Source organism: Felis catus, chromosome F1 (assembly GCF_018350175.1).
Source record: "Felis catus isolate Fca126 chromosome F1, F.catus_Fca126_mat1.0, whole genome shotgun sequence".
Taxonomy (NCBI): Eukaryota; Metazoa; Chordata; class Mammalia; order Carnivora; family Felidae; genus Felis; species Felis catus.
In genome coordinates, this window is record NC_058384.1 from 8742209 (window position 1) to 8766353 (window position 24145).

Here is a 24145-nt window from a genome sequence, read left to right on the forward strand (position 1 = left end):
AAATATAAATCATATTAAGTCACTTCCCTTATGACATCCCCTTATGTTTAGACTTAAATCAAAGTCCTTACTGTGGGCTGTAATTTCTACCTGACCCGACCACTTTCCACAGCTCCAAGCATCTTGGTACATTTCCCTCCCCTCTGATGCAGGAGCCTTCCTTCTGTCTGTTGATTCTCAGAATTTGTTCATAGCCTACACTGGAGCAGGATTACATAATCCAGAATCTGTGTCCAGCAAATAAGATTAAGTAGTAATCAGATGAATGAAAGGGTGAATGAAAGGAATTCCAGAGTAGTTACCTTAAACAACTTCCTTTGTGTGTAGCATTTAGTAAGCCCTGTTGGCCCAAGAACAGAAATAAAAGCTTCAATTGAATGTTTAAAAAAGTATCCTGAGATTGATCACTCTAAATCTATAACCACGTTTTATGAGGATAAGGAGAGAATCATTTTCATTGAGGTAAAATACATTGCAAATTGAACTTTTAAACCTTGTACTGTGTTACAAAAAGACAAATATTTCAACATTCAAAGTCTTGATTTTCCCAGAATCATGTCTTTTTTTTTTAATTTCCGGGAATATGGATATTATCAGTTCTATTTGCCACCTTATTCTTAACTCTCCATTTATTTGTCATTTAGGACATTGTTTTAATCACTTCAGAAAATTTCACTTCAGCTACTGGGACTGAATCAAAGAAAGCGGTTCTCCATTACTCTCTTCACTGAAGAGTCCTTAAGTTTCCCCAGTTATCCTGAGCAGAGTGTGCCTTCTGCTACAATAATGTCATTTTGCATGACAGGAACTAAATGATATTCAGATTGTTTTAAGTAAAATGATGGTTTCATCAATGATGAAACCAAAATTTCATCTCTGTTTTGCAACTCATCGAGACACTTACGTGTACACTATGGCAGTAATATTTCTCAATAATATGATCCTTTTCCTCCTTCAGGAATGGATTCTAAGGAATTCAATTGTACTTTTTAATAAATAGTGTTACAGTAATGTCACAACACAGCTTAATTCTATTGAAAATAAATTTATCTTTGAATCACTAGAAATAATTTATGACTCTTTTCTAGGTCAGTGTAAATATTATTTCATTATTCCTTAAATTGAACAATACTATGAATGTAATATTATATCTGGCCAGGAGTACATGTTTGAACATTTTTATTGAGTGCTTACTTGGTAATGGTGACGTTATTTGTATTTTATTGGGAAGCTATGCTTAGTAGTGCAGAAAACCAATTTAGCTATAACATTTCATGTGGATCTGGTGCCAGCTAGTGGTACATTTTATATATTAAAATAACCAAAGATGGGCACCTAGGTGGCTCAGTCATTTGAGCATCTGACTCCTGTTTTGGCTCAGGTCCTGATCCCAGAGTCATGGGATTGAGCCCCTCATTGGGCACCATGCTTGGGATTCTCTCTTCTCTCTCTCTCTCTCTCTCTCTCTCTCTCTCTCTCTCTCTCTCTCTCCCTCTGGCCCTCTCCTCCACTTGCACTCTGTCTCTCTCTAAAACTAAAAGAAAGAAATTAAATAACCGAAGACAGCATGGTCTTATTGGGATCAAATTTGCTCAAACGATAAATAAATATATTTCAGCCATGTTGGTGAGAGCCAAGAGGATGTACATAACAATGGATATATGAAATGTTCTGTTGCATAATGCCTTGGCCAAACTTCTCTCCAGTCCTGTGCTCCTACAGTGTGATGATTCACATACTTATCATGCTTACTATATTAGAAGATCATCCCTTTGTCCTTGTATGTCACTATTTATCACAAAATTTATCACAATATCAGAAATAAATATTTGTTAAATAAATAATAAATGGTCTGTCTTTCTCCAGGTCATGGAAGGGCATGCCCTTATTATTCCCACCCTTTAACATATAGAAGAAGATTTCTATGACCTGTCTTGCCATGAATCAATAAGAGCATAAAGAATTTCAGTGCCTCGTCTTCCTAATGGACCGAGCCTTACGGATGGAAGGCTGCAAGGAAATGGAAATTGAATAGGAAATGAAAACACTTTAATATTACTTTAATAGTTTTACCATTATATTTGTTATCTGTGTTATCAGTGGTTGTGAATTCTGGCTGCATATCAAACGCACTGGGGTCTCTTGAAAAATACTTATGCTGCTAGTAGCCACAGAAAAATTAAATCAGAATATCAGATATTGATCAGTATGGTGAGGTAGCTAAAGTGAGTTACTCAGTGTCAATTAGTAACTACATCCCACCCATGTGGGTGTTTTTCCTCCTTACTGCCAAGCAGATCATGGTTTATATATATGGTTTGCATATATAGATATGCAAACCAAATTTGTGATTTATTCATTTTTAGTGCAGTGTGTGTGCATGCACATGCATGTGTGTATTTGTGTGTCTGTAGTATATATATTTCACATGCAACCTATGTAGAAAAAAATCAAGAAAAAGGGCTTTCTTTATTTACTTTTTTATCCTTTACACTATTATGGTGGAGCTTCTTCCCAATGGCTGTGCTATCAGGAGAGGGTTCTTCAAGGAAATTCCTGCATGCAAGTCTTCATTAAACCAAAAGTGAAGCCCCTTGCCTGCCAGTGAGTGTGGAGAACAGCTTATTTCCAGAATCACATCACTGCTGCCTTTTTGCCCCGCCTCCTCCCGTAACATCCCAACTGTGCAAAAGTCTTTTTCCACATTCATAGTTTCTCTGTAATCACTTTCAAGTATATCTCATGTTTAACGATCTTACATTCTGTGGGAAAAAACAGAGAAACTGCACAGAGTTATACAACATGATACGTCTTATACTAGTACCAGAGATCCCTATATCTGGTACCAAAACTTGAAAGTTAGGGAAACACAACCCACAAAAATGCTTCCTTCCAATCACTTCTAAAGACTAAGTGATATCTAAGGACCTTTCCAGATATAAGGTCCCCTGTATTCTTGAATCTCCTTTCTTCTCTTTTTCCTCCCACTACCTCTCCCTTCCCTCTCCCTCCCCCTTCCTTTTCTCCCTCTCCTTCCTTCTCAGCCCCATCCTCTCCCTCTTTTCTTACTCCCTCCCTCAACCCCTCTCCTCCTCCAAACACAAAAGAAGGTTTACAGTTCTCTGTTTCTGTGCAACAGAACAGTAAGTCTGGCAAAATGATGCTCCTGAGATTGTCAGAGAACCAGTAACAGGCTGACCACAATCCTATTCTGTGTATGGAAAACAAATATTCCTAGTCCCCCAATTTCACGAATCATTGCAAAAAAAATTCACCTGGGATTTGAGCTGGGTCAACTAATTGTAGTTTTCCAACTTGGGAAGCAAACAGCCATTTGATAACAGTGTCACCTCACATAGAGGAGTACTCTGAGCAGGGCTGTCTGTGGGTACCAGCTGGGCCATCAGCCGCTTGGTCTCTGGACACCCTTGCTCCCAGTCTGTTGGATTAGCCCCTACTAATGTCAATACCCACTTTCAAAGGCAGAGCCTGTGCATTTCTTGTCCCTGTTTCTCTGGAATATATTCAAGAATGGTATCTGAAGTCCTTTATGTGCAAGGAGTGAGAGTGTACTATATTTTTTTTACTGGCTCCGTTGATGGGTGGCTGTGGCCATTTAGAAAGAACTTCCAGAGACCTGTGTCATCACAGCTTTTGTTCAGGTTGTGGATGGCAAGTCATTAATGCATGAATCAAAAACCTCATCCCCAAAGATTCCTTTGTCTCTCTGTTTTTCCATTTCCAGCCTGGATGTGTAAATACCACTGAAGTGGACATTAAGAAGTCATCCAGAATGAGAAACCCACATAAAACACGGAAGGTAAAATCCACCTTTGCTGTACTGATCTCGGTAATAAGTTGCACACCATAGGAGGACGCCATAGGAGGATGCCAGTCATAACAAATTTTCTCCCACTTCCTGGAATATATTCTAGCATCTTCCCTGCTCTTCCTTGTTCCTTGGCTGGAAGGAAATCTGGGAGCTCACACCCCGGTCTTCCATCAGTCCATCTCTCCTGACCAAGTAGAACCATCACGGTTCTCCAGCATGTGGTTTTCCAGCATGCACAGGTCCCAAGGCGTGCAAGTGGCCCTGATGGGGCAAAGATGCCAAGGATACCTCCTCTCTCCATTGGAAAGAAGGGTCATCAACAGAGAAAGGCTTCTCTTTCAGAACCCGGAGGATGAGGAAACACAGATGGAGATTATCTTGGAAAAAGTGATGTTGATGAGAGAAGGGCATTTTCAGAGAAAATTCTGAAGGAAAAGGGACATCATCATAAAGATGCAGAACTACAGAGTTTGCATGAGGACCCCCTTTTAACACCAGAATTTTGTGACACAACCGTAAGAGAGTGGTTGTTTGTTCATTTGGTATCTGTTACATGAGCGAATACATCACAAACAAACAAAAAGAAACCTATCCAGAATTCAGTGACATTGTAAATAATCTCTTGAAAATACATAGCAATAGTACCTACATATTTATTTAAGTAACACAGACACATAGAAGGCATTTTTATCCATTTCGTGAAGAACACTTGATGCATATCAGAATTTCTGGCTTGAGGACATAGCGCATGACTGGCACCAATGAATTAAAGCATTCCAGAAGTTTAAGACCTTCCCTTTTATGGCTGTTTCCTTATGTAGCATTAGGGCTTTCCAGGGTGTATGTCCCTGCTATAGGCACTAAACACTTTTTTTTTTTAGTCTTATTTCTTGTGGCCTTTTTCCTCTATCCCTAGAAATATCATGTTCAGAGGCCCCAGTGTGATCCAAGTACTTTTTATTTCTTTTAAGGCACTTTACCTTGATGTCAGGATAAAGAAGCCAAGGGAAGAGTGCCACAAAACCTGCTCAGATGCAGTGTTCCAAATCTGTGGCTCCCAGGGGCTCTCTGAGAGAAAGAGGCAAAGCCGGACCAAAGCAGGCCTGTTGGCCCTGCTCTCCTGTGACGGGCCTCAAGCAGTTCCTTCCATCCTCTGCACACAGCACAGCCTGAGGGCACGAGGGACTGGCTTTGTGCTGTGGAACAGCATTCAGAGCTGCAATCAGCTCTCCAAAAGCACATTTAGCCACCTATCACTACTTCTGAATTTTGAAGAATTACTTTTCATGATACCTTACTTTGTGTCAAGTTTTCCCAACAGACACCGACTGAGATATGCTCTGACTCGGAAAGAGAAAGCATATGGATGGGCAGATAGGACTGAAAGATAAGAGAGCCATCATTTACGCTGTCTTCTTAACGCTATCCGGTATTGCTACTTTAACGGTGTTTCACACAGCATCGTGCTTTCTGGACGCTTGAAAAGCATTACTTGGCATCGCCGTGCTTCACTTAACAATGGGAAAACACCAGGCCTGGCAAGGTGAAATGCTGTAGAGATGGAACTACTGAGCTCTATTTGTCTTGGTTGTGGTAGAGTTTCCTGTAAATCAATAATGGTAGAACCACAGGGCCTAAAGCAGAGCTCCCTAACTCGAAAATTACCAGAGAAAAAAGAAAGTGTTTGCCCTTGTTTTCATGCATGCCCTGGTTTTCAACAATTGGAGAAGGCTGATTTTTTTTTCACCTTTGGATATATATAGCTTCTCATATTCAAACATGTTGAATTTTCTAGAATCTCCACAAGTGTCATTTCACATAGAAGGTTATAGGACTCTAAGCCACATACTGGTTTCTTTTTTAGAATTCTGACCACTGCTACTTTAGCTCATATTTGGTTAGGAACTGGAATGAGCCATTCAATCAGTAGATTTAACAGGTCTCTATGCTAGGCTTTTATTGGTGTTTAGATGATAAATGGGACAGACATGACCTTGCGCTCATAGCTCATGATCTAATGACAGTGTACACCTTGAGCAAGCATATACATATATACATCTATACATATATAGCCACATAATTGTGTTAAGTGGTAACTATTAGTCTGCTCAAGCTACCATCACAAAATGCTCCAAATGGCTTACATAATGGGAATTTATTTACTCAGAGTTCTGGAGACTAGAAGTCCCAGATTAAGCTGGATTTTGGTGAGGGCTCTCTTCCTGGCTTATACACAGCTGTGCATAAGCCAGCTTCTTGCTCTGTCCTCACATGGCAGAGAGCTATGGTGTCTGTCCCTTTTATCAGGACAGCAGCTCCATGGGATTAGGGTCTTACCCAATGGCCTCCCTTAATTTTGATTACCTCCTTATAGTCTCCATCTCCATATACAGTGACATTGGGGATTAGGGCTCCAACGTGAATTTCAAAGGGATGCAACTCAGTCCATAACATGTTCTCGAGGGAATTTAAATGATTTGGGATTCTCAATTGCCACACCATTTTATTTTAAAAAATGGCAAAACAACAAACTATCCCACTATCCTCTGAAGTGTTCACAGTTATGTCCTTGGGGAGCAGGCAAGTCTGTGGGATTGTAAGCCCTAGACACAAATGGCAGAGGCCAATCTGTCACCTCTGGAAACTGCCTTTGTCTTCCACAGCTAATTGGGCTGTGTCCTTTATTCCCTTAGCTGTGAGACCACGCTCTGTCTTAAACCACTGCTAGTGAGAAAGTGGAACCCCTGAATTATATTTAATCTTTGCAAACAGAGAGAGCTTAGCAGAGAGAGCTGCTGTTAATTTCTTTGGCATTCAGCTGCAATAATATTTCTCACGATTATATAACAAGAATAAGGGACTCAGTAAATCCCTAAAGCAGTAATCCATCACATGTACCTAAACAATATCAGGGTTTGGAATGTTATATTTAATCGTTGAATTTCAAATATGTATATCAAATATGTGAAGAGAAGGCTTAGATGTATATCTTATTTGAGATATGTTTAAGTATTTAGGCAGTTTTTAAACCTGTCTTTACTAAAATAGAAAGAAGTAGGTGAAAATGTGTTTCCATAAGTCTCTATGGATGATAAGGTAGCATAGTCAGAAGGAAGTCAGCCTAATCTAGGCAAATTTTAAGGGGCACTGTGTGCCTGGCTTTCTTCAGCCTGCTTCTAAAATTTTAATTATAATAGCTCAGCCTGTGTATTAGTCAGGGTTCCCCAAAGGGGGCAGGAGAGAGTGACAGAGATAAAGATTTATTTTAAGAAATTGACTCACACAGTTGTAGAGGCTTGGCAAGCCCCAAATTTAATGAGGTAGGCCAGTGGCTAGAGTCCCAGGGAAGAATTGCCATCTGCTGACAGAATTCCCTCTTGCCTGGATGAGGTCTATCTTTTTGTTCTTTTCAGGCCTTCAACTGATTGGATGAGGCCCACCCACATTATGGACAGCAATAGGCTTTATTCAAAGTCTGCTGATTTAAATTTTAATCTCACTCAAAATACATCCTCAAAGAAGCAACCAGAATAATGTTTGAACAAATATCTGAGCACTGTGGCCCAGCCAACCTGACACAAAAAATTAAGCATCACAGGATGAATCCTTCTCTACGACGATAACTAGAAGGGTCCTAGAACAACACAAAACCTGAGGAAAATTAAAAAAGCATTTGTGCATACATGACTGAACCCACACTTTGGATGACTTCCTATAACTCCAGAGCCCATATTTCAAAACAACAGTAAGCTGTTTCTTGTCTCATTACTTTTCTTTTCTCTATCACCTTCATTTAGACATTGAGGCACTTCATATTTTAGTTAATAGCTAATGTGCACATTCTGGAAGAACGGTTAGCAAATTCACAATTAAATGTCTAGTTTTTCTGCTTTTAATGCAGTGGCTACAGCTGTTTATACATAAAAATACTGGCATTTCCTCCTGTCTGGATGCATAATGTGGCATTTTAATCTTAACAGAAGAAACTACTCATGCCTTACAGGGACACAAAAGGGTTTTAAGTAAGAAGGACAATAAACTTGCAGGCAATAGACACTCTGATCAAAATGGCTACAAGCAGGGAATATTCTAAAGCCTTGGGGGCCAGCAGGGGCAGAGTTAGCCCTGGGGGTGATGGACCCAGGGACTCATCAGGGTCTCTCTAACCCTGCCCTCTCTTCTCTGCCCTCTCTCTGCCAGGGCTTCCTGCACATGGCAGCAAATGTGGTCACAATCCATTTCCTAGCTGAGCTGAGCAATCCAGAAGAAAGAGAAATATCCCCTCCCTCCACCACCAGTCAGAAAAATCCCAGAGATTTCACTCAGTATAGACAAGCATAAAAACTGCCTGCACTCTTTCGTTTCTGCTTTAAAAGTAGAGAATGTTCTTAGACCTCTTTCTTCTAAGACGTGAAGGGAAATCATACATGAACATATTTATGTAGAACATCAGATCTGTTTCATTTTATGAATAACTTACCCAGTATTCATTTGGATGGTACCCTATATGAAGAAAGCTGGTCCAGGAATCCTGGATTTGAATAAGTGGACATGTGCATCACGTCAAAGCATCTTGATTAGTAACTAGCTTTGCTAACAACTCAAAATGGATCCCAATTAGTTAATTTTCTTTACCCCCAGCTGCAGACATTGAGACATTCAGACAACTCCATGTCCCTTTCTCTCCATTCCTACCTGTTGCTAGGTCTACTCCACCCACCCTAGGCCAATATTTTAACATATGAACTTTAAAAAAAATTCAAAGCCTTTTACATTTCAGATGATCCTCATAACCTGTCTGCCAAACTCGTATCAATTTCCTTCCCTCCTTTGTTCATAAAATAAGCCCTCTATGTAAAACTTCATTATTCGTGGCCATTTTCACTGTAACCAAGAATCAAAGTTAAAAGCTATCACTGGTGCCCAGAAAATTAAAGGCACTCTGACTGATGAAAGACAGGACTCCTGATGTTTACCTGCATGTAAGACAAAAAATGGAAACTCCACAGTAACCTCAGAGCCAGTAGCGAGACTGCTAGAAGACGGCTTTAAACACCACCTTCCAGTGATGTGATTCTTCCGTGGACCTTCCTGAACCTATGTGCTGTGCATACATACTGAAGTAATCATAGAAATAGAGAGACAGAAGATAATTTATACATCATTTTACTTCCATGACACCACAAAATGTAGTATTTTTTCCAGCAGTGTTTTAAATTGTTTTTAATCTTAACCCAAAAACTTACTGTTAAAATAGTCAGCTATCTTATCTTATAAGCGTTTTTCTATGAACTATAGATTCTTACTAAGTACTTTAATTAAACTAAGGTAAATAAGAATGTAATGTTTAAACCTTAGAGTCTTTTTATTTTCTTTATAAAAATTAATGTAATACACCTGAAAAATAATAAACATTGGACAATGTCTACATTTATTTTTTACAATTATTGAATAATTGGTGATCTTTTACTCACCCAATTTTAAAAAATCATCAACCTCAACTGTCACTTCAGAGTTCCAAGTTCAAATATGAGTATTAGTAGCTCACATAGGCCTTCTCTGTTTCTTCGGTGAAAATTAAGTCTCCTGTACACAGGCCCCATGCTCTTGTTATTGTTTTCTTTCATGATACTTACCACAGTTTTAATCATATGTTTATTTGTGTGAGTATTTGTGTAACATGTTTCCCCTCCGCTAGGTTGTGAATTCCAATGGAGGAGGAAGCATACCTATCTTTGTTTATTTCTACATCCCTAGTGCTCAGCATTATCTCCAGCATACAGTAGGTGTTCAATAAATGTTGAATGAATGAATGGAAGAACAGAAAAAATTAAGCCATTCAGTTCACTCCTGTTAATAATTAATTCACGGCATATGTGAATACAACCCATATTTGTTGGGTTGAAATGGATGTCCAGTGACAGAAATTAAGTTCCAAGAGGTTGACACTAGGTCAAGAGAGGGCAGATTGAAAGATTTACCAAAGATAGTCTAAATTGGATAATTCAGGCAGGTTAAATCCAAGTGAGTATCTATTGAAGAAAGGCTAAGAGCAAAGTAAGGAGGAGTTACAAGGGAAAAACCAAGTCCAAAGGTCCATGTATAGAGCTAACAGGTTAACATTAAGAAAAGATAGAGTCCGAGTAAAAACAGGTCAGGAACAAACACAATAGAATGTAGAGATACTTGTATGGTTAGTGATGGGCCTGAAAATTGGCTCATTTAAACATCTGTATCTACCCTCTTCTGATTTCAAGAGTTTCTTCCAAACCTATCTGGTAACTTCAATTTTGTGGGGCTTGAGCAGTTTTATTATGTCCTTATCTTTCATCCTCTTGTCCAAACAAAAAGTGCTCAGTAGCTTATATTAAATCCTTTATTTTAAAGTCATAATTCTTTGATATGAAAGAAAAAGTTATTTGGCTTCTCCCTTGAGTTGATATGTGAGATGCCTCGCCTTCAGGTGAAGACTTTTTTTTGTCTCTGTAAGACTCTAAATATTCATTTGTACATACTAAGCAGTGGGTCTTTCTCAAAAAAGAGTATTCCTAAACAGTAGATTTGGCCTTTTGACAAAATACTAAGGAAGCACTGGGGCATCAAGGATTCCAAAGATATGAGAAAACTTTGCGGTCACTGATGCTTGCAAAAGGCACCCAAAGGCACCAAATGTCAAGGCCCGTGTGGTGAGGTAAATAACCCAATGCTGAGGTGGGAAATTTGGAGCACTCTGGGGTGTCCTTGATCACACTAGCAGAAACCAAATCAACAACAGAATTGTTGACGTAGTCTCTCTCTTCAGTATTCCATTTTGTAAAACTCAGATTCTTTTCATTTTCTTTTGGTTTATAAAGTGTTTAATCTATTCTATATCCACCCCTATTTTATTTTAAAATCAATATTTATTAAATGCTATACAGTGTTATTTCCCAACTTAGTACTCTCAGTCCATCCCCAAATTTTATTATCAGACTTACCGTGATCTTTCCATATAATCGATTATTCTGTCAAAGTTAATAATCTAACCACATATTTTTTTCAAAGAGCTGGGCTTCTATTTTATATTCATAAGATATTTATGACAGCAGTGTCTTTGAATTTTAATGAGAAGCTTAATCAAATATGTAACAAAGCTTTGCGTTACCTTACTGAATATATAACACAAAATTACCTTTTAGAAAGTCTGTGGCCATAAATGATATTTTGTCCTAAAATATTTCTTTTTTACTTTAATATAGTCTGTCTATGGTTTACAAAATGACATTAGAAGTCACAGTCCTACCCACACACCCACACCAGAAACTAAACCTCCAACAGAAGATGAATTACAACAACAGGTGGGTCTACCTAAAAAATGATCTGTTAAGGGTTTACAGAGTAGTAGCTATGAAGACTACATGGTGAATCTTTTCTTTTATTTTTTTTTTAATTTTTTTTTCAACGTTTTTATTTATTTTTGGGACAGAGAGAGACAGAGCATGAACGGGGGAGGGGCAGAGAGAGAGGGAGACACAGAATCAGAAACAGGCTCCAGGCTCTGAGCCATCAGCCCAGAGCCCGACACGGGGCTCGAACTCACGGACTGCGAGATCGTGACCTGGCTGAAGTCGGACGCTTAACCGACTGCGCCACCCAGGCGCCCCCATGGTGAATCTTAATGACAAGGGTTCTCAAAGGTTATTTGAAGGGTTGACTGTTTCATAGAGAAGATTTGCAGTTAAAAGTTAGTGAAATCACTTATTTTAAGGTGTGTAGTCACTCGAAAATGTATCAATATAGAGAGGTGTTTTTCACATCTCTTCACTCTCTAATTCCCCAAATCCTGCTTCCTCTAACCAATTCTTTAAAATGACCTACACTGATGATTAGGCGTCTCCATTTCAAGAGTTATTTTGTACTCTGGAGCTCTTCTTGAAGAACAGAAGACTAGAAGCTGGTGACCGTTGAGTCACGTGTTTTCTGTATCCAATCATGTGACATGATCTTCACGGAGAGCTTTTTCTTGCTTCTCCCCCCCCCCCCCCCCCCCCCGCTCCTCATAAGCCTCTGAAGTTTTCCTGCATTAACACTGGTGTGCAGTAATGGCATATGTCACTTGTTGTTTCACAAATTGATAAATAGTTTGGGCCCCAAGTAATATTCGAGAGCAAACACGAGGGTCTCTCATATCAAATAATAGTGAAATCTCTTGGTTTGGTTCAAAATAACTTTTTTATTCTTTTCCCTGATATTTTATTGTGATCTGGTTTAGCAATAGTGTAATGATACTTTCTCTAGTATATTTATAATAACCATGAATGGAAAGTAATTTAGAGAGTTTTGAAGTTTTCTATGTGTGATTATGTCCCTGTGAACATTTGTTATGAAATGTTGGTAAAATTATTCCCCAAACACCTATCTTTGATGCTTTCTTGGGCTAGTATTAGGAAGTAGGGTTTACTTTGAAATTACAGTACATGGGGCACCTGGGTGGCTCAGTCAGTTGAGCGACCGACTTCGGCTCAGGTCATGATCTCGCAGTTCGTGAGTTCGAGCCCCGCGTCAGGCTCTGTGCTGACAGCTCAGAGCCTGGAGCCTGCTTCAGATTCTGTGTCTCCCTCTCTCTCTGCCCCTCCCCCACTCATGCTCTGTCTCAGAAATAAACATTAAAAAAAAAAAAGAAATTATAGTACAAATAACAAATATATTTATTTTCTGAATTTAATATTGGGGATTGATTCTGATTTGGCTTTTCACTCTGAATAAATGTTTAAAATCTCTATAATGCTTTTAAAATAAAGTTATATTTTGTCAAAGTATGCAGAATGTTCAAATTCATTGCTGTTCTAAAGGGATATTGACTATGTTTTTTCAAACACTTTAATTTTCAGAGTCATCACATTTGATTTTTCAGACTTTGAAATTTTACTGACTTGGAACATATTCTTATTTAGAATTGCCCAATGTATCAGAATTTCGAGTTGAAAATTCTGAGAATGTCACTACTTACATAACTACTTCTTTAATTCTTTTCAGATTAAATATTGGCAAATACAGTTAGATAGACATCGGTTAAAAATGTCAAAAGTTGCTGATAGGTAAGTATTTCAAGATGCCCATATAAATAAAAAAAAATCATGTGATAGTTAACTGTGTTTAAAATGGGATCCTGTAAGAAATTTTATTTTTCCTTTTGCACATAGAAAACTTTCAAAAATGGGGTGCCTGGGTGGCTCAGTTGGTTAAGTGTCCAACTTCAGCTCAGGTCATGATCTCATGGTTTGTGAGTTCAAGCCCCACGTTTGGGCTCTGTGCTGACAGCTCGGAGCCTAGAGCCTACTTTGGATTCTGTTTCTCCCTCTCTCTCTCTGCCCCTCTCCTGTTTGTGCTCTATCTCTCCCTGTCTCTCAAAAACAATAAAGAAAGAAAGAAAGAAAGAAAGAAAGAAAGAAAGAAAGAAAGAAAGAAAGAAAGAAAGAGAAAAAAGAAAAAGAGAAAAGAAAGAAAGGAAAAGAGAAAAGAAGGAAAGGGAAGGAACGGAGAGGGGAGGGGAAGGGAGGGAAGGGAAGGAAACTTTCAGGGAACTCTTCTGTTATAGTTTAAATGAAAGAATGATCATTACTGTCTTCAGTCTCTCGAGATCCAGTCCTGTGCAACTAGAATCAGATACAGAAGTTATTTCCAAGGAGTTGAATTTTTCACTCCTGCTGAGAGAAATGAACCTTTCAATTTATCAAGTTACTTTTTGGCAACTTAGAGCCTCTCTGTAAATTCATCTTAACATTGACACTTTTCAGTTATTGCGTGACTTCAGAATTTGAATTAAACACAGATTTTAGATATTTTCCTTTTCTTCATTTAAATCTGTTATTAGTGGCACACATGTTCTTCACTTTGGAGTATTGCCAAATCCCACCTCTCCAACTTCTTTCCTTTCCCGTCTTTTTCTTTTCTTTCTTTCTTTTTTTTTTAATACAAATTTAAAAAAAAAAATGTTAGTGATTCCCCCCTTACCTAACTCCTGTAGATACTTTTAATAAAAATTTCCTTTACCCATTCTCCAAGTTTGCTAAAATTTCAGCTGTGAGTGGACTGGCTGGCCAAGGATTGGAACTGACCCTTAGCATGTTTTTCACACACTGACACTTTGCATTTTACTTCATTTTAATGGACGGATGTTGCCTCGCTTGGTTTGGGCATGGACAGACATGGACTCCTTAGCTACATTTGTCTTCCAAGGTGCACAATAAGTTGATGCACAAAAGGTATTGAAACGTGGAAACTGCCATTGGGTTTTACTCTATAAGCAAGCGATTCCTTGCCCAGACCTTTTTATATCGTATCCCTTATTTGGGGCTGGGTATAACCTCAGCGAAAAAAACGAACGAAGATGGAAATATTTTTTTTTTCTCTCTAGTCTGTTAAGTTACACGGAACAGTATGTAGAATATGACCCATTTCTTGTGCCACCTGACCCTTCTAACCCATGGCTGTCTGATGATACTACTTTCTGGGAACTTGAAGCAAGGTATGTGACATGTTCTTTTCTCTCCAATTATTTCACTTATTTCAGGTTTTGGGTAAAATAGGAAGAATTCCATAATGGATCATTGTAAGGTTAATTTTACTCTGTGTCTCTATTAGCCTGTGATATAAAGTTCTTGTTCAAGGTAATGGTTTTTAAACCTTAAATACTTGCGTTTGTGTTCAGATGCACATTGCCAGAGGACTGGCACAAAATTAGAGGTACAGGAGTTTCAGGATAGATTATTCAGAGTTGGGATCTTCAGTTCTTGAAATTTAGCTCATGGTTTTTGCTTCTTTGAAACTCCGCATAGCCACACAGGCCCCTGTATTCAAGCAAAATGGTTGTTAAATCCATACTTATTTAAGCACAATACAGGTATGGCTCTATCCATTCAATTTTAAAACAAAATGAACTTGCCATTAACACTCTAAGAGAATCTGACAAGATACTGACGTCTTAAGAAAACCAAAGCACAATTTAAGATTCCCTGGTTTCCTTCATGACCTGTACAAGGGAAGACTTATATCGTCAATCTTGACAGAGTCATGAGGAGAGCAGTGCCTATCACTATACAGAGTGAGGATTTTATATCCTATGGCCTTTCTCTAGACTGTGTTTATGGGCTTTTTCTTTCTTTTACCTCCAGACAGTGTTCTTAAATGCTTGACAAGTGCAGGCTCTTCATCCATAAGGTCTAGATTTTATACATGAGGAATTAGGGCCCCAGAATGTTGTGATTCAGCCAGGGTTAGGTCACACATTTCATCAACAACAAACTCATAACTAGAATTTTGGCCTTTTGGTTCCCAATGCATTTTCCTCCAGTACAACATACCACCATGAGACTCCACACTATATGCTGGTTAAGAAATTGTGCTTTGAGGTGAGAATGTCTAGAATATTGCCCCTTATTACGTGTCATACATTGGCAAGTTAAAACCCTCTTTGTGCCTTGATTTCTTCACCTATAAAGTAAGAATTATAATAGTACCTGTCTCAAAAGTTGCAGAAAAAAATCTAAAAGAATCCCTCTAGAGCACTTAGTGAGTGCCTAGGCTTAATAAAGTTCGACTGTTGTTAATGCCTAATGTATACTTCACTATGATTTCATGCACAGCCATCAATCACAGATTTTTTTTTCCTGAAAGATATGTTAAAGATGGGAACCTCAAGATATATATGATTTTGAGGGGAGATGTAATAGCAGAAGACAGAATTGGCCTGAAAGGAGTATATTTTTCCTCATTTTATCTCCTATAGCAAAGAACCAAGTCAGCAGAGGGTAAAACGATGGGGTTTTGGCATGGATGAAGCATTGAAAGACCCAGTTGGGAGAGAACAGTTTCTTAAATTTCTAGAGTCAGAATTCAGCTCAGAAAATTTAAGGTAAGACACATTGTTTGTATCCTATTCTGTGTCAGAGAGACTTACTGCGATATGGCTGGTCATTTTGCACCAAATAGATCAGTTATCCTCGTACCAACATGATGACAAGATGAACCCATTGCATTTCTGCCTCCTGATGGAGGGAAAAGGGTAACAAAGGAAAAGCCTATCCAGAATTATTAGTTCCTTATAATGGTTTATTTTTACATTATCTCTTCATCTATTAAGTATATAAGTGTGATGCATTTGAAATGGACTCCATAAAGAAGTATAATACCTGAACTAATGTTTGGCAAAGTGAAGAATGGCCAATAATATTTATGAAGTTAAATTATCATTGTTTATCAGTATTGGTCTTCTTAAAGTAAGGTCTGGGTGCCTATTAAAAATAACTTGAAACAACACTGGGGGGCAGTTCGTGCACTTGGCACATTTAAATACAGCTTCAGGACAGTTGAGGGCCGCACCACACTGAGCTGTTAGTAGGAGAGGGGTGTGCATTCCACCCATCTGTTGTATGCATCATCCTTACATATTTTTGAATTTTTTCTAACTTAAGAGGCACCTGGAAATTGAATTTTTAAATGTGAGACACTGCAATAGATTTTAATGGCTCTTTTTAAGATCACCAACGTGAGTGATAACTTTCCACTGCATAAAAATGTTTTTCCATGAGCTCTTTAATTCATTATTCTTTTGAAAATGATACCCTAATTTACTTTCCCATGACTTATGCGGTCCTGTGGAACTCATTTATGGTAAGGTCCCAGCATTCATTTATTTTCATTGGAACTCTGCAGCTCCAGGCATTGTCACATTCTTTACAGATGATTTAACAGATACCAATACCAAACCATTCAGAAGCATGTAGAACTTTGACAGATGTCCTATGGTTGAAGCAAGATGATCACAGTTGGAACCTGGAATAATTTTATTATATATGCATGCCTGTCATAAATTGTTGGGATGCAGCCTTCTATTCATTCAAGTTTGTGCAAACCCATCTTGGGAAGGCTTTTAGAAGATCTACACTGCTAAGGGTTTTTTTTTTTTTTTATCAAGGTCACATCATCAATTATTGAGTAAAGGAATGCATAAAAAATATAGCAGAGATAAAAGATATTTTTAGCCTTTTAGCAGATGGGAAGATGGAATTTCCTCTAGTTCTCTAAGTTTTTAAATAAATGCCAACATCAGGGGTATCATGATGAAAAAATAAACAAGAAATGGGGCACCTGGGTTGCTCAGTCAGTTAAAGGTCCAGCTCTTGGTTTTGGCTCAGGTCATGATCTACAGTTTGTGAGATCAAGCCCTGCATTGGGCTTCACGCTTACAGTTTGGAGCCTGGTTGAGATTCTATCTCTCTCCCTCTCTCTCTCTCTGCCCCTCCCCTGCTCGTGCTCTCTCCCTCTCTCAAAATAAGTAAAAATAAACTTAAGAAATAAACAAGTAATAAGCCTGGCCGGTATCACCTAACCAAATAAAAATGGTTCCTGATCTCATTAAAACTACAGCCTAGTGGTGGATACAGAGAACACAGATCACAACACAAAATCGTGGTTATTTAGATCTGAGAAGTACAGAGGGATAGCTAACCTAGAGTTGGAGGTCAGCAAAGGCATCCTAGGGGAAATAGCTTTAGGCTGTGATTTGGATGTCAAGATATAACCAGCCAAAATGTAAGAAGAAAGAAGCTCTGGGCAAAGGAAATAGTGGCAACTGTGTTTGTTTCATGAATGAATTGAATCACTGCTGATTCCTTAGTTCAAGCCTTAACCATTTCTTATGTCAATAATTTTATGCCATACTAGTTTTCTTTTTCTTTAATTTTTTTAATGTTTATTTTTGAGAGAGAAAGAAAGAGGGGAGGGGCAGAGAGAGGGAGAGACACAGAATCCGAAGCAGGCTCCAAGACTCTGGGCTGTTAGCACACAGCCTGACGCGGGACTTGAACTCAGGAACTGAGAGATCATGACCTTAGCTGAAGTTGGACGCTCAACCGACTGAGCCACCCAGGCACCCCTACCATGCTAGTTTTCCATCTAAGTCATTTCATTTAAGAAATATGACATATTTAATATATTTTATGTTATAATCATATCCATACTGTTACAAGTATGCCATGGTATATTTAGTGTTCACTCTTTCTGATTATCAAACATCTAATCACCCCAACAAAAATGAAATTTAAACATTCGTGCCCCATTTTCCGATAAGCAAAATATGTCTGAGGGAGGCTAAGCATCTTGTCCGAGTCAGATGGGCTAGTAATTGGAATCCTAGGCTTTCTAAAAGCCAATAGAGGCTATACTCCACTGCTCCCCAAATCTGAGCCCACTGTTTCTGGTATCACACACTGAGGAAGAAAGAATAGTCCAGTTGTCCAGGAGGGCTAATTGAGCTTAAGTTAGTCTCAGTTTGTCTTATCAAGCAGCTGCCTGTAAGCACCTGCTCTTTACAGAAGCATGACACTCCTATGTTCTTCCAGAATTAAGACAGGAAAAAAAAGTCAAGAAATACTGTTTATTGATAACTTATTCCTCAAATATAACCTCTGCTGTCCATTGGTGTGTTTTTCCTCATTCCCTTTTCAGGTAATACATGCAGCATAGTGGAAGTACTAAGGAAATATAGTAATATGAGTTTTATTGTTGAGTGTCTGAAAATGTGTCAGGCACTCAGAAGTGCCTCTTACATAATTTATCTTGTCATCTAATGGAAACCTAGTGAGACAGACATTGTTATCCCATTTGACTGATTAAGAACTCAAGACTCAAAGACAGGAAGACACTTCCTCCTATTCCGGCTACCATATATTAAGGATGATGGGATTTTACCAGTGTCCTTTCCATTCTACTGAGTTATTACAGCATCTACAGTAAGGCTGAGAATAAGAAAGGTGATGATGTGGGGCACCTGGGTGCCTCAGTTGGCTAAGGGTCCAACTTTGGCTCAGGTCATGATCTCGCAGTTCATGAGTTCGAGCCCCACATCACGCTCTGTGCTGACAGCTTAGAGCCTGGAGCCTGCTCGGATTCTGTCTCCCTCTCTTTCTTCTCCTTTCCCACTCATTCTCTGTCTATCTCCAAAACAAATAGACATAAGAAAGAAAGAAAGAAAGAAAGAAAGAAAGAAAGAAAGAGAGAGAGAAAGAAAGAAAGAAAGAGGAAAGAAAGAAAGAAAGAAAGAAAGAAAGAGGAAAGAAAGAAAGAAAGAAAAAGAAAGAAAGAAAGAAAGAAAGAGGAAAGAAAGAAAGAAAGAGAGAAAGAAAGAAAGAAAGAAAGAGGAAAGAAAGAAAGAGGAAAGAAAGAAAGAAAGAGAGAAAGAAAGAAAGAAAGAAAGAGGAAAGAAAGAAAGAAAGAAAGAGGAAAGAAAGAGAAAGAAAGAAAGAAAGAAAGAAAGAGGAAAGAAAGAAAGAAAGAGAGAGAAAGAAAGAAAGAGAGAGAGAGAAAGAAAGAAAGAAAGAGAAAGAAAGAAAGAAAGAAAGAGAGAAAGAAAGAAAGAGAAAGAGAGAGAAAGAAAGAGGAAAGAAAGAAAGAGGAAAGAAAGAAAGAAAGAAAGAAAGAAAGAGGAAAGAAAGAAAGAAAGAAAGAAAGAAAGAAAGAAAGAGAGAGAGAAAGAAAGAAAGAGAGAGAAAGAAAGAAAGAGGAAAGAAAGAAAGAAAGAAAGAAAGAAAGAAAGAAAGAAAGGAAGAAAGAAGGAAAGAAAGAAAGAAAGAAAGAAAGAAAGAAAGAAAGAAGGAAAGAAAGAAAGAAAGAAAGAAAGAGAGAAAGAAAGAAAGAGAGAGAGAAAGAAAGAAAGAGGAAAGAAAGAAAGAAAGAAAGAAAGAAAGAAAGAAAGAAAGGAAGAAAGAAGGAAAGAAAGCAAGAAAGCAAGAAAGCAAGAAAGCAAGAAAGGAGGAAAGAAAGAAAGAAAGAAAGAAAGAAAGAAAGAAAGAAAGAAAGAAAGAAAGAAAGAAAGAAAGGAAGGCGATGATGCTCTTAGGGACAGTTATGAGCACATCAACTGCTGCAAATTATCCAGGGGCAAACCCCAGCTATGACACTCATAGTGGGCAACCTTAAATAAGTGACTTAATCTTCATATCCTCAGTTTCCTTTTCTCAAAAATGGGGGAAATAATAGCACATACTCTAGTGCTGTAGAGATTGAATTAGTAAATATGACTAAACCGCTTAGAATAGAGCCTGCACTTATTCCTGTAAGTGTTCTAATTAATTTTTCTGTGTTTTCAAGTTGATTAAGATGTCACTGCATCTATATCAGCTTTCCCTTACCAGCCCAGTGCTTTGCCCAGCAGAAGGCTTTTTCCTGCTTTGCACTCCCACACTATGTGGTTTGTCCTGTTGATAGCTGCTCCCAGGGTCCTAATGTGAGGCAGTTATTTGAATGGTGTACCTTTTTCTCTAGTGCTTCTTTGAGGACAGAAAAATTCTTTCAATTAAGGTGTTGAAAGCATGCTGGAATGGACTTGAATGAGCATTCATTACAACATTTATGCTCCCTCAGATGGCAGTTAGATTGCACAGTGTCCAAATCTCTTATTTTTGGAGGAAATAGTCTTGAGCCTTCCCTTCTGAAGACAATAACAGTAGTTTCATGTGTAAGGCGTTGTCCAAAATTGGACTATCTACTGTTACATATATCTACAGGAAAATAATCTCTAGAAACTGGAAACTCACTAGATGGAGTAGTATTTGATTTTCTAACTCTAGTTCAACTGCTTTATTACTTATTTCTGACCTTTCATTAATGCCCAAGTTAAAACTTAATAATTATGAAGGTTTTGTTTGTATGAAGGTTCTGTTTATAAAGGTCATACTGTACCTCTCTTAAGACTCTGTAGCCTGTAGTGAACTTTGTCTTTTGTCATTTTCCCATTTCATGACTACATATGCCATTAGGGTGATAATGGTCTATGTTGAGGATAACATAGACCTAGTATGTTCCATTTTCAAGTATTTTTTTTCATTTTAACAAATTATAGTGATATATATAATATATATATCATATATATATTCATTTTTTAAGTTTATTTACTTATTTTGAGAGAGGCAGAGGCAGGCCATGAGCATGGGAGGGGTAGAGAGAGAGAGAAAGAGAGAGAATCCCAAGTAGGCTCCATGCTGTCAGTACAGAGATTAACATGGGGCTTGAACTCACGAAACCATGAGATCATGACCTGAGCTGAAACCAAGAGTCAGATGCTTAACCAACTGAGCCACCCAGGCACCGCAATCTTCATCTTTTCAACATTATGGGGCGCCTGCGTGGTGCAGTCGGTTGGGCGTCTGACTTCAGCTCAGGTCACGATCTCACGGTCCGGGAGTTCGAGCCCCGCGTCAGGCTCTGGGCTGATGGCTCAGAGCCTGGAGTCTGTTTCCGATTCTGTGTCTCCCTCTCTCTCTGCCCCTCCCCCGTTCATGCTCTGTCTCTCTCTGTCCCAAAAATAAATAAACGTTGAAAAAAAAATAAAAAAAAATTCATCTTTTCAACATTATTTCTAGTCCTAACCAAAATGATATAACACAGAGCAAAATTTAAAGAAATGAAACCTATTAATACAATGTGACCCTTTATTATTAGACATTGCTATTTGCTCTTAGCCAAAACATGTTCTGGTGGGTTTTTTTTTTTCCTTACAGCATATATATTCTATACAGAAGCCTATAAAATACATTTACATATTTAGAAGAAAGTCAGTATTTGTTTTGTTTGTTTGTTTTCCAGAGCTTCTGAATTGCTCTGATGCCTCTGCAAATTTAAACCTTTCGAACAGTGGCACGTGAAAGCTTGTTGCTTCTGTCATTCCGTAACTCTCTGAATTAAACAGCCTAAAATGAGTTACCTGCCCTGATTTCTCCAGCTAGGGCCTTTTCTGATCTTGTGTCCAGGCCTCTTTTAATTCCAATAAAGCTTCGCTGTGATTCCCTTGCCACGTAGAGCAGAAAATCCTCTCCATACTAACTCTCGTTGCTCACATGGACAACAGATCCAAAGAATATAGTACAATGCACTGCTTTATCCCCCAAGCAGATGCTCCGTGTCATTCACTCTAATTCCCTACAATCTCCTCTTCCTCTCTAATAAATGGTTCTTCAGTGGTGCTATTTTGCTGTAGTAAAAATTAAAGTTGTGAAGAATCAGGGCTCTGGAGATCTGCTTTCAATAGCAAACACTTAAAAGAGATTGTTTTCAATATTTCCTTTTGAAAACATGTATACTTTTGAATACAACTAATGAAAAGAAATTCAGTAAAGGCCATATATTGGAAGCCCTGAGAAAAAAAAAGGAGTTTATTGTTATGCATTATTGTGAATTGTGTGATCAGTCGGTATTATAAGAAGTTGCAAGTTATGAGGCATCACAGTAAACGCTTGGTGTCACATTTTCCATAGATTCTGGCTAGCAGTGGAAGACCTGAAGAAAAGGCCTATTAGAGAAGTCCCTTCCCGAGTTCAGGAAATATGGCAAGAATTTCTGGCTCCTGGAGCTCCCAGTGCCATCAACTTGGATTCTAAGAGCTATGATAAAACCACACAGAATGTGAAGGAACCTGGACGATACACGTTCGAAGATGCTCAGGTTGGTATATGGGTGGGCCTCACAGTATGTCACAAATGTGTTCCTGGAAAGTTGACGTTTGAGGTATTTCTGCTTTATTTTCATTGTAAGTGGCAGCTAGACTTAATATTTTCAATTTAGGTAACTGTATGTAAAATAATTCCAATTGATTTGGAAGAAAAGAGAGACGCATTAAAATGAACAGTTTCTGAAGCTTGGGAATGTTTTATAAATGTGAATGTTTTTATGTGAACATTTCTTAAAGGGGAATATTTGAAATATTTGAGCACTTTTACTTCATTTTTCTACTTCATCTCCCAAAATGCGAGAAAACACTTATCTAATGATGACCTCGGCTCAGTAACACATAGTTGAAATCTTTAAGGTATCTTCCAATGTGGAGATTCTAAGATGCTGACATTCCTAAATTATTCATCATTATGAATAGTCAGAGCTAAGCTAGAGTAGGTTACAGTTATGTCACACTCAAGCCAGGTTTGTCTCTTATGATACAATGAAATAATAGAATTAGGCATATATGAATTTCCCAAGTTAAGTTTTTAATCTGTGAAAAGGAAAAAAAGGAAATTAATGTTAAGATGTTAATATCCTAAGACAAATATTTAGATTTTTTTTCCTCAAACTGGGCACAATTGCCTCCTTAGACACAGTCTGAATTTTTCCTTCTCTAAAAAAATATTGTGCTCAAGAAGAAAAGTAAACTTTTGGGTATTATTTTCCTAATGATATGCTGTAATTGGCTTTTTAAAAAAATTTGTTAATGTTTATGTATTTTTGAGAGAGACAGACAGAGCATGAGCGGGGGAGGGGCAGAGTGAGGGAGACACAGAATCGGAAGCAGGCTACAGGCTCCGAGCTGTCAGCACAAAGCCTGACCCGGGGCTTGAACTCATGAACTGTAAGATCATGGCCTGAGTCGAAGTCAGACACTCAACCAACTGAGCCCCTGTAAATTAAATTGGCTTTTAAATTGGAACATGCATACATCTTAATTTCTTAAACCTCTTCAAAAGAAGAATATTAGTTCTAGAAAGTATCTTGTTTTTCAAATAACAATATTACTAAAATAAAATCTAGAAGATTTTAAAATCTAAAAGACCTTATTTTCACTCCCGGTGGAAAGTACATTTTTCCTGGCTTTGGTCTAAAGAAACGAGCCATCGTATAGAAAACTAACACAGGTTGAGATAGCTAAACAGACACCCATCTTTGCTTTCCCATGGCCTTCTATGCAGAAATAATTACAGACACATGCAAGAGAGCAGGATGAAAATTATAGTCCTGTTGCTTACTTCTCTGTGGATTTATCTTTCTTTCAGTTCAAGATAAAATTTCAAGCATTTTTCTAGAGCCAACAATATGTAAAATGTTTGAAATGATCTCCCTGAAGTCTTAAAAAGAACATTTCTTTGTTATCTGTGGCGTTAAAAATATTCTTGCTTAATAGGTCTTCAGTAAAATGAAAAGGCATAATTTTCTATAGAAAACATTACCACCTGACCCTGGGCTTCTTTTTCAGTTAAGCTCAGATATTTAACTCCAGTTGTTGATGGGTTTTTTAACCCCATCCTCAAAAATATAGTAATGAAAATTCCTGCCATTTTTTGAGAAAAGAAACAGTGTAATGGTTAAGAAAACAGACTCTAGAGCCAAATTGCCTGGGTTCTAGTCAAACCTCTGTGACCTTCTTCATATTTAAAATGGGTATAATAATGGTTCCCATCCTCACTGAAGTTTTGTGAGGATTAAATTAACTAACACAGGCAATCACTAGAAGTGTGCCTGGTATATATGCAAGTATATCTGAGCACTTACTATGCATACCCCCCTGCTTTG

At 38.1% G+C, this 24145-nt stretch overlaps 1 protein-coding gene across 8 annotated transcripts in view; it reads left to right on the top strand.

Annotated features, from left to right (window-relative positions):
- RGS7 (regulator of G protein signaling 7) overlaps nucleotides 1-24145 on the top strand; it is a 516676-nt gene that overhangs the window by 470393 nt on the left and 22138 nt on the right. For 7 of the 8 annotated variants that reach the window (XM_023247632.2, XM_023247635.2, XM_023247636.2 and 4 more), the window contains exons 10-15: nucleotides 3746-3820; nucleotides 11071-11169; nucleotides 12848-12909; nucleotides 14229-14339; nucleotides 15600-15725; nucleotides 22123-22309. In XM_023247632.2, coding sequence (XP_023103400.1) covers nucleotides 3746-3820; nucleotides 11071-11169; nucleotides 12848-12909; nucleotides 14229-14339; nucleotides 15600-15725; nucleotides 22123-22309 — 660 coding nt within the window. The remainder of the gene's footprint in view (nucleotides 1-3745; nucleotides 3821-11070; nucleotides 11170-12847; nucleotides 12910-14228; nucleotides 14340-15599; nucleotides 15726-22122; nucleotides 22310-24145) is intronic. The other variant, XM_023247637.2, reaches the window with a different exon arrangement.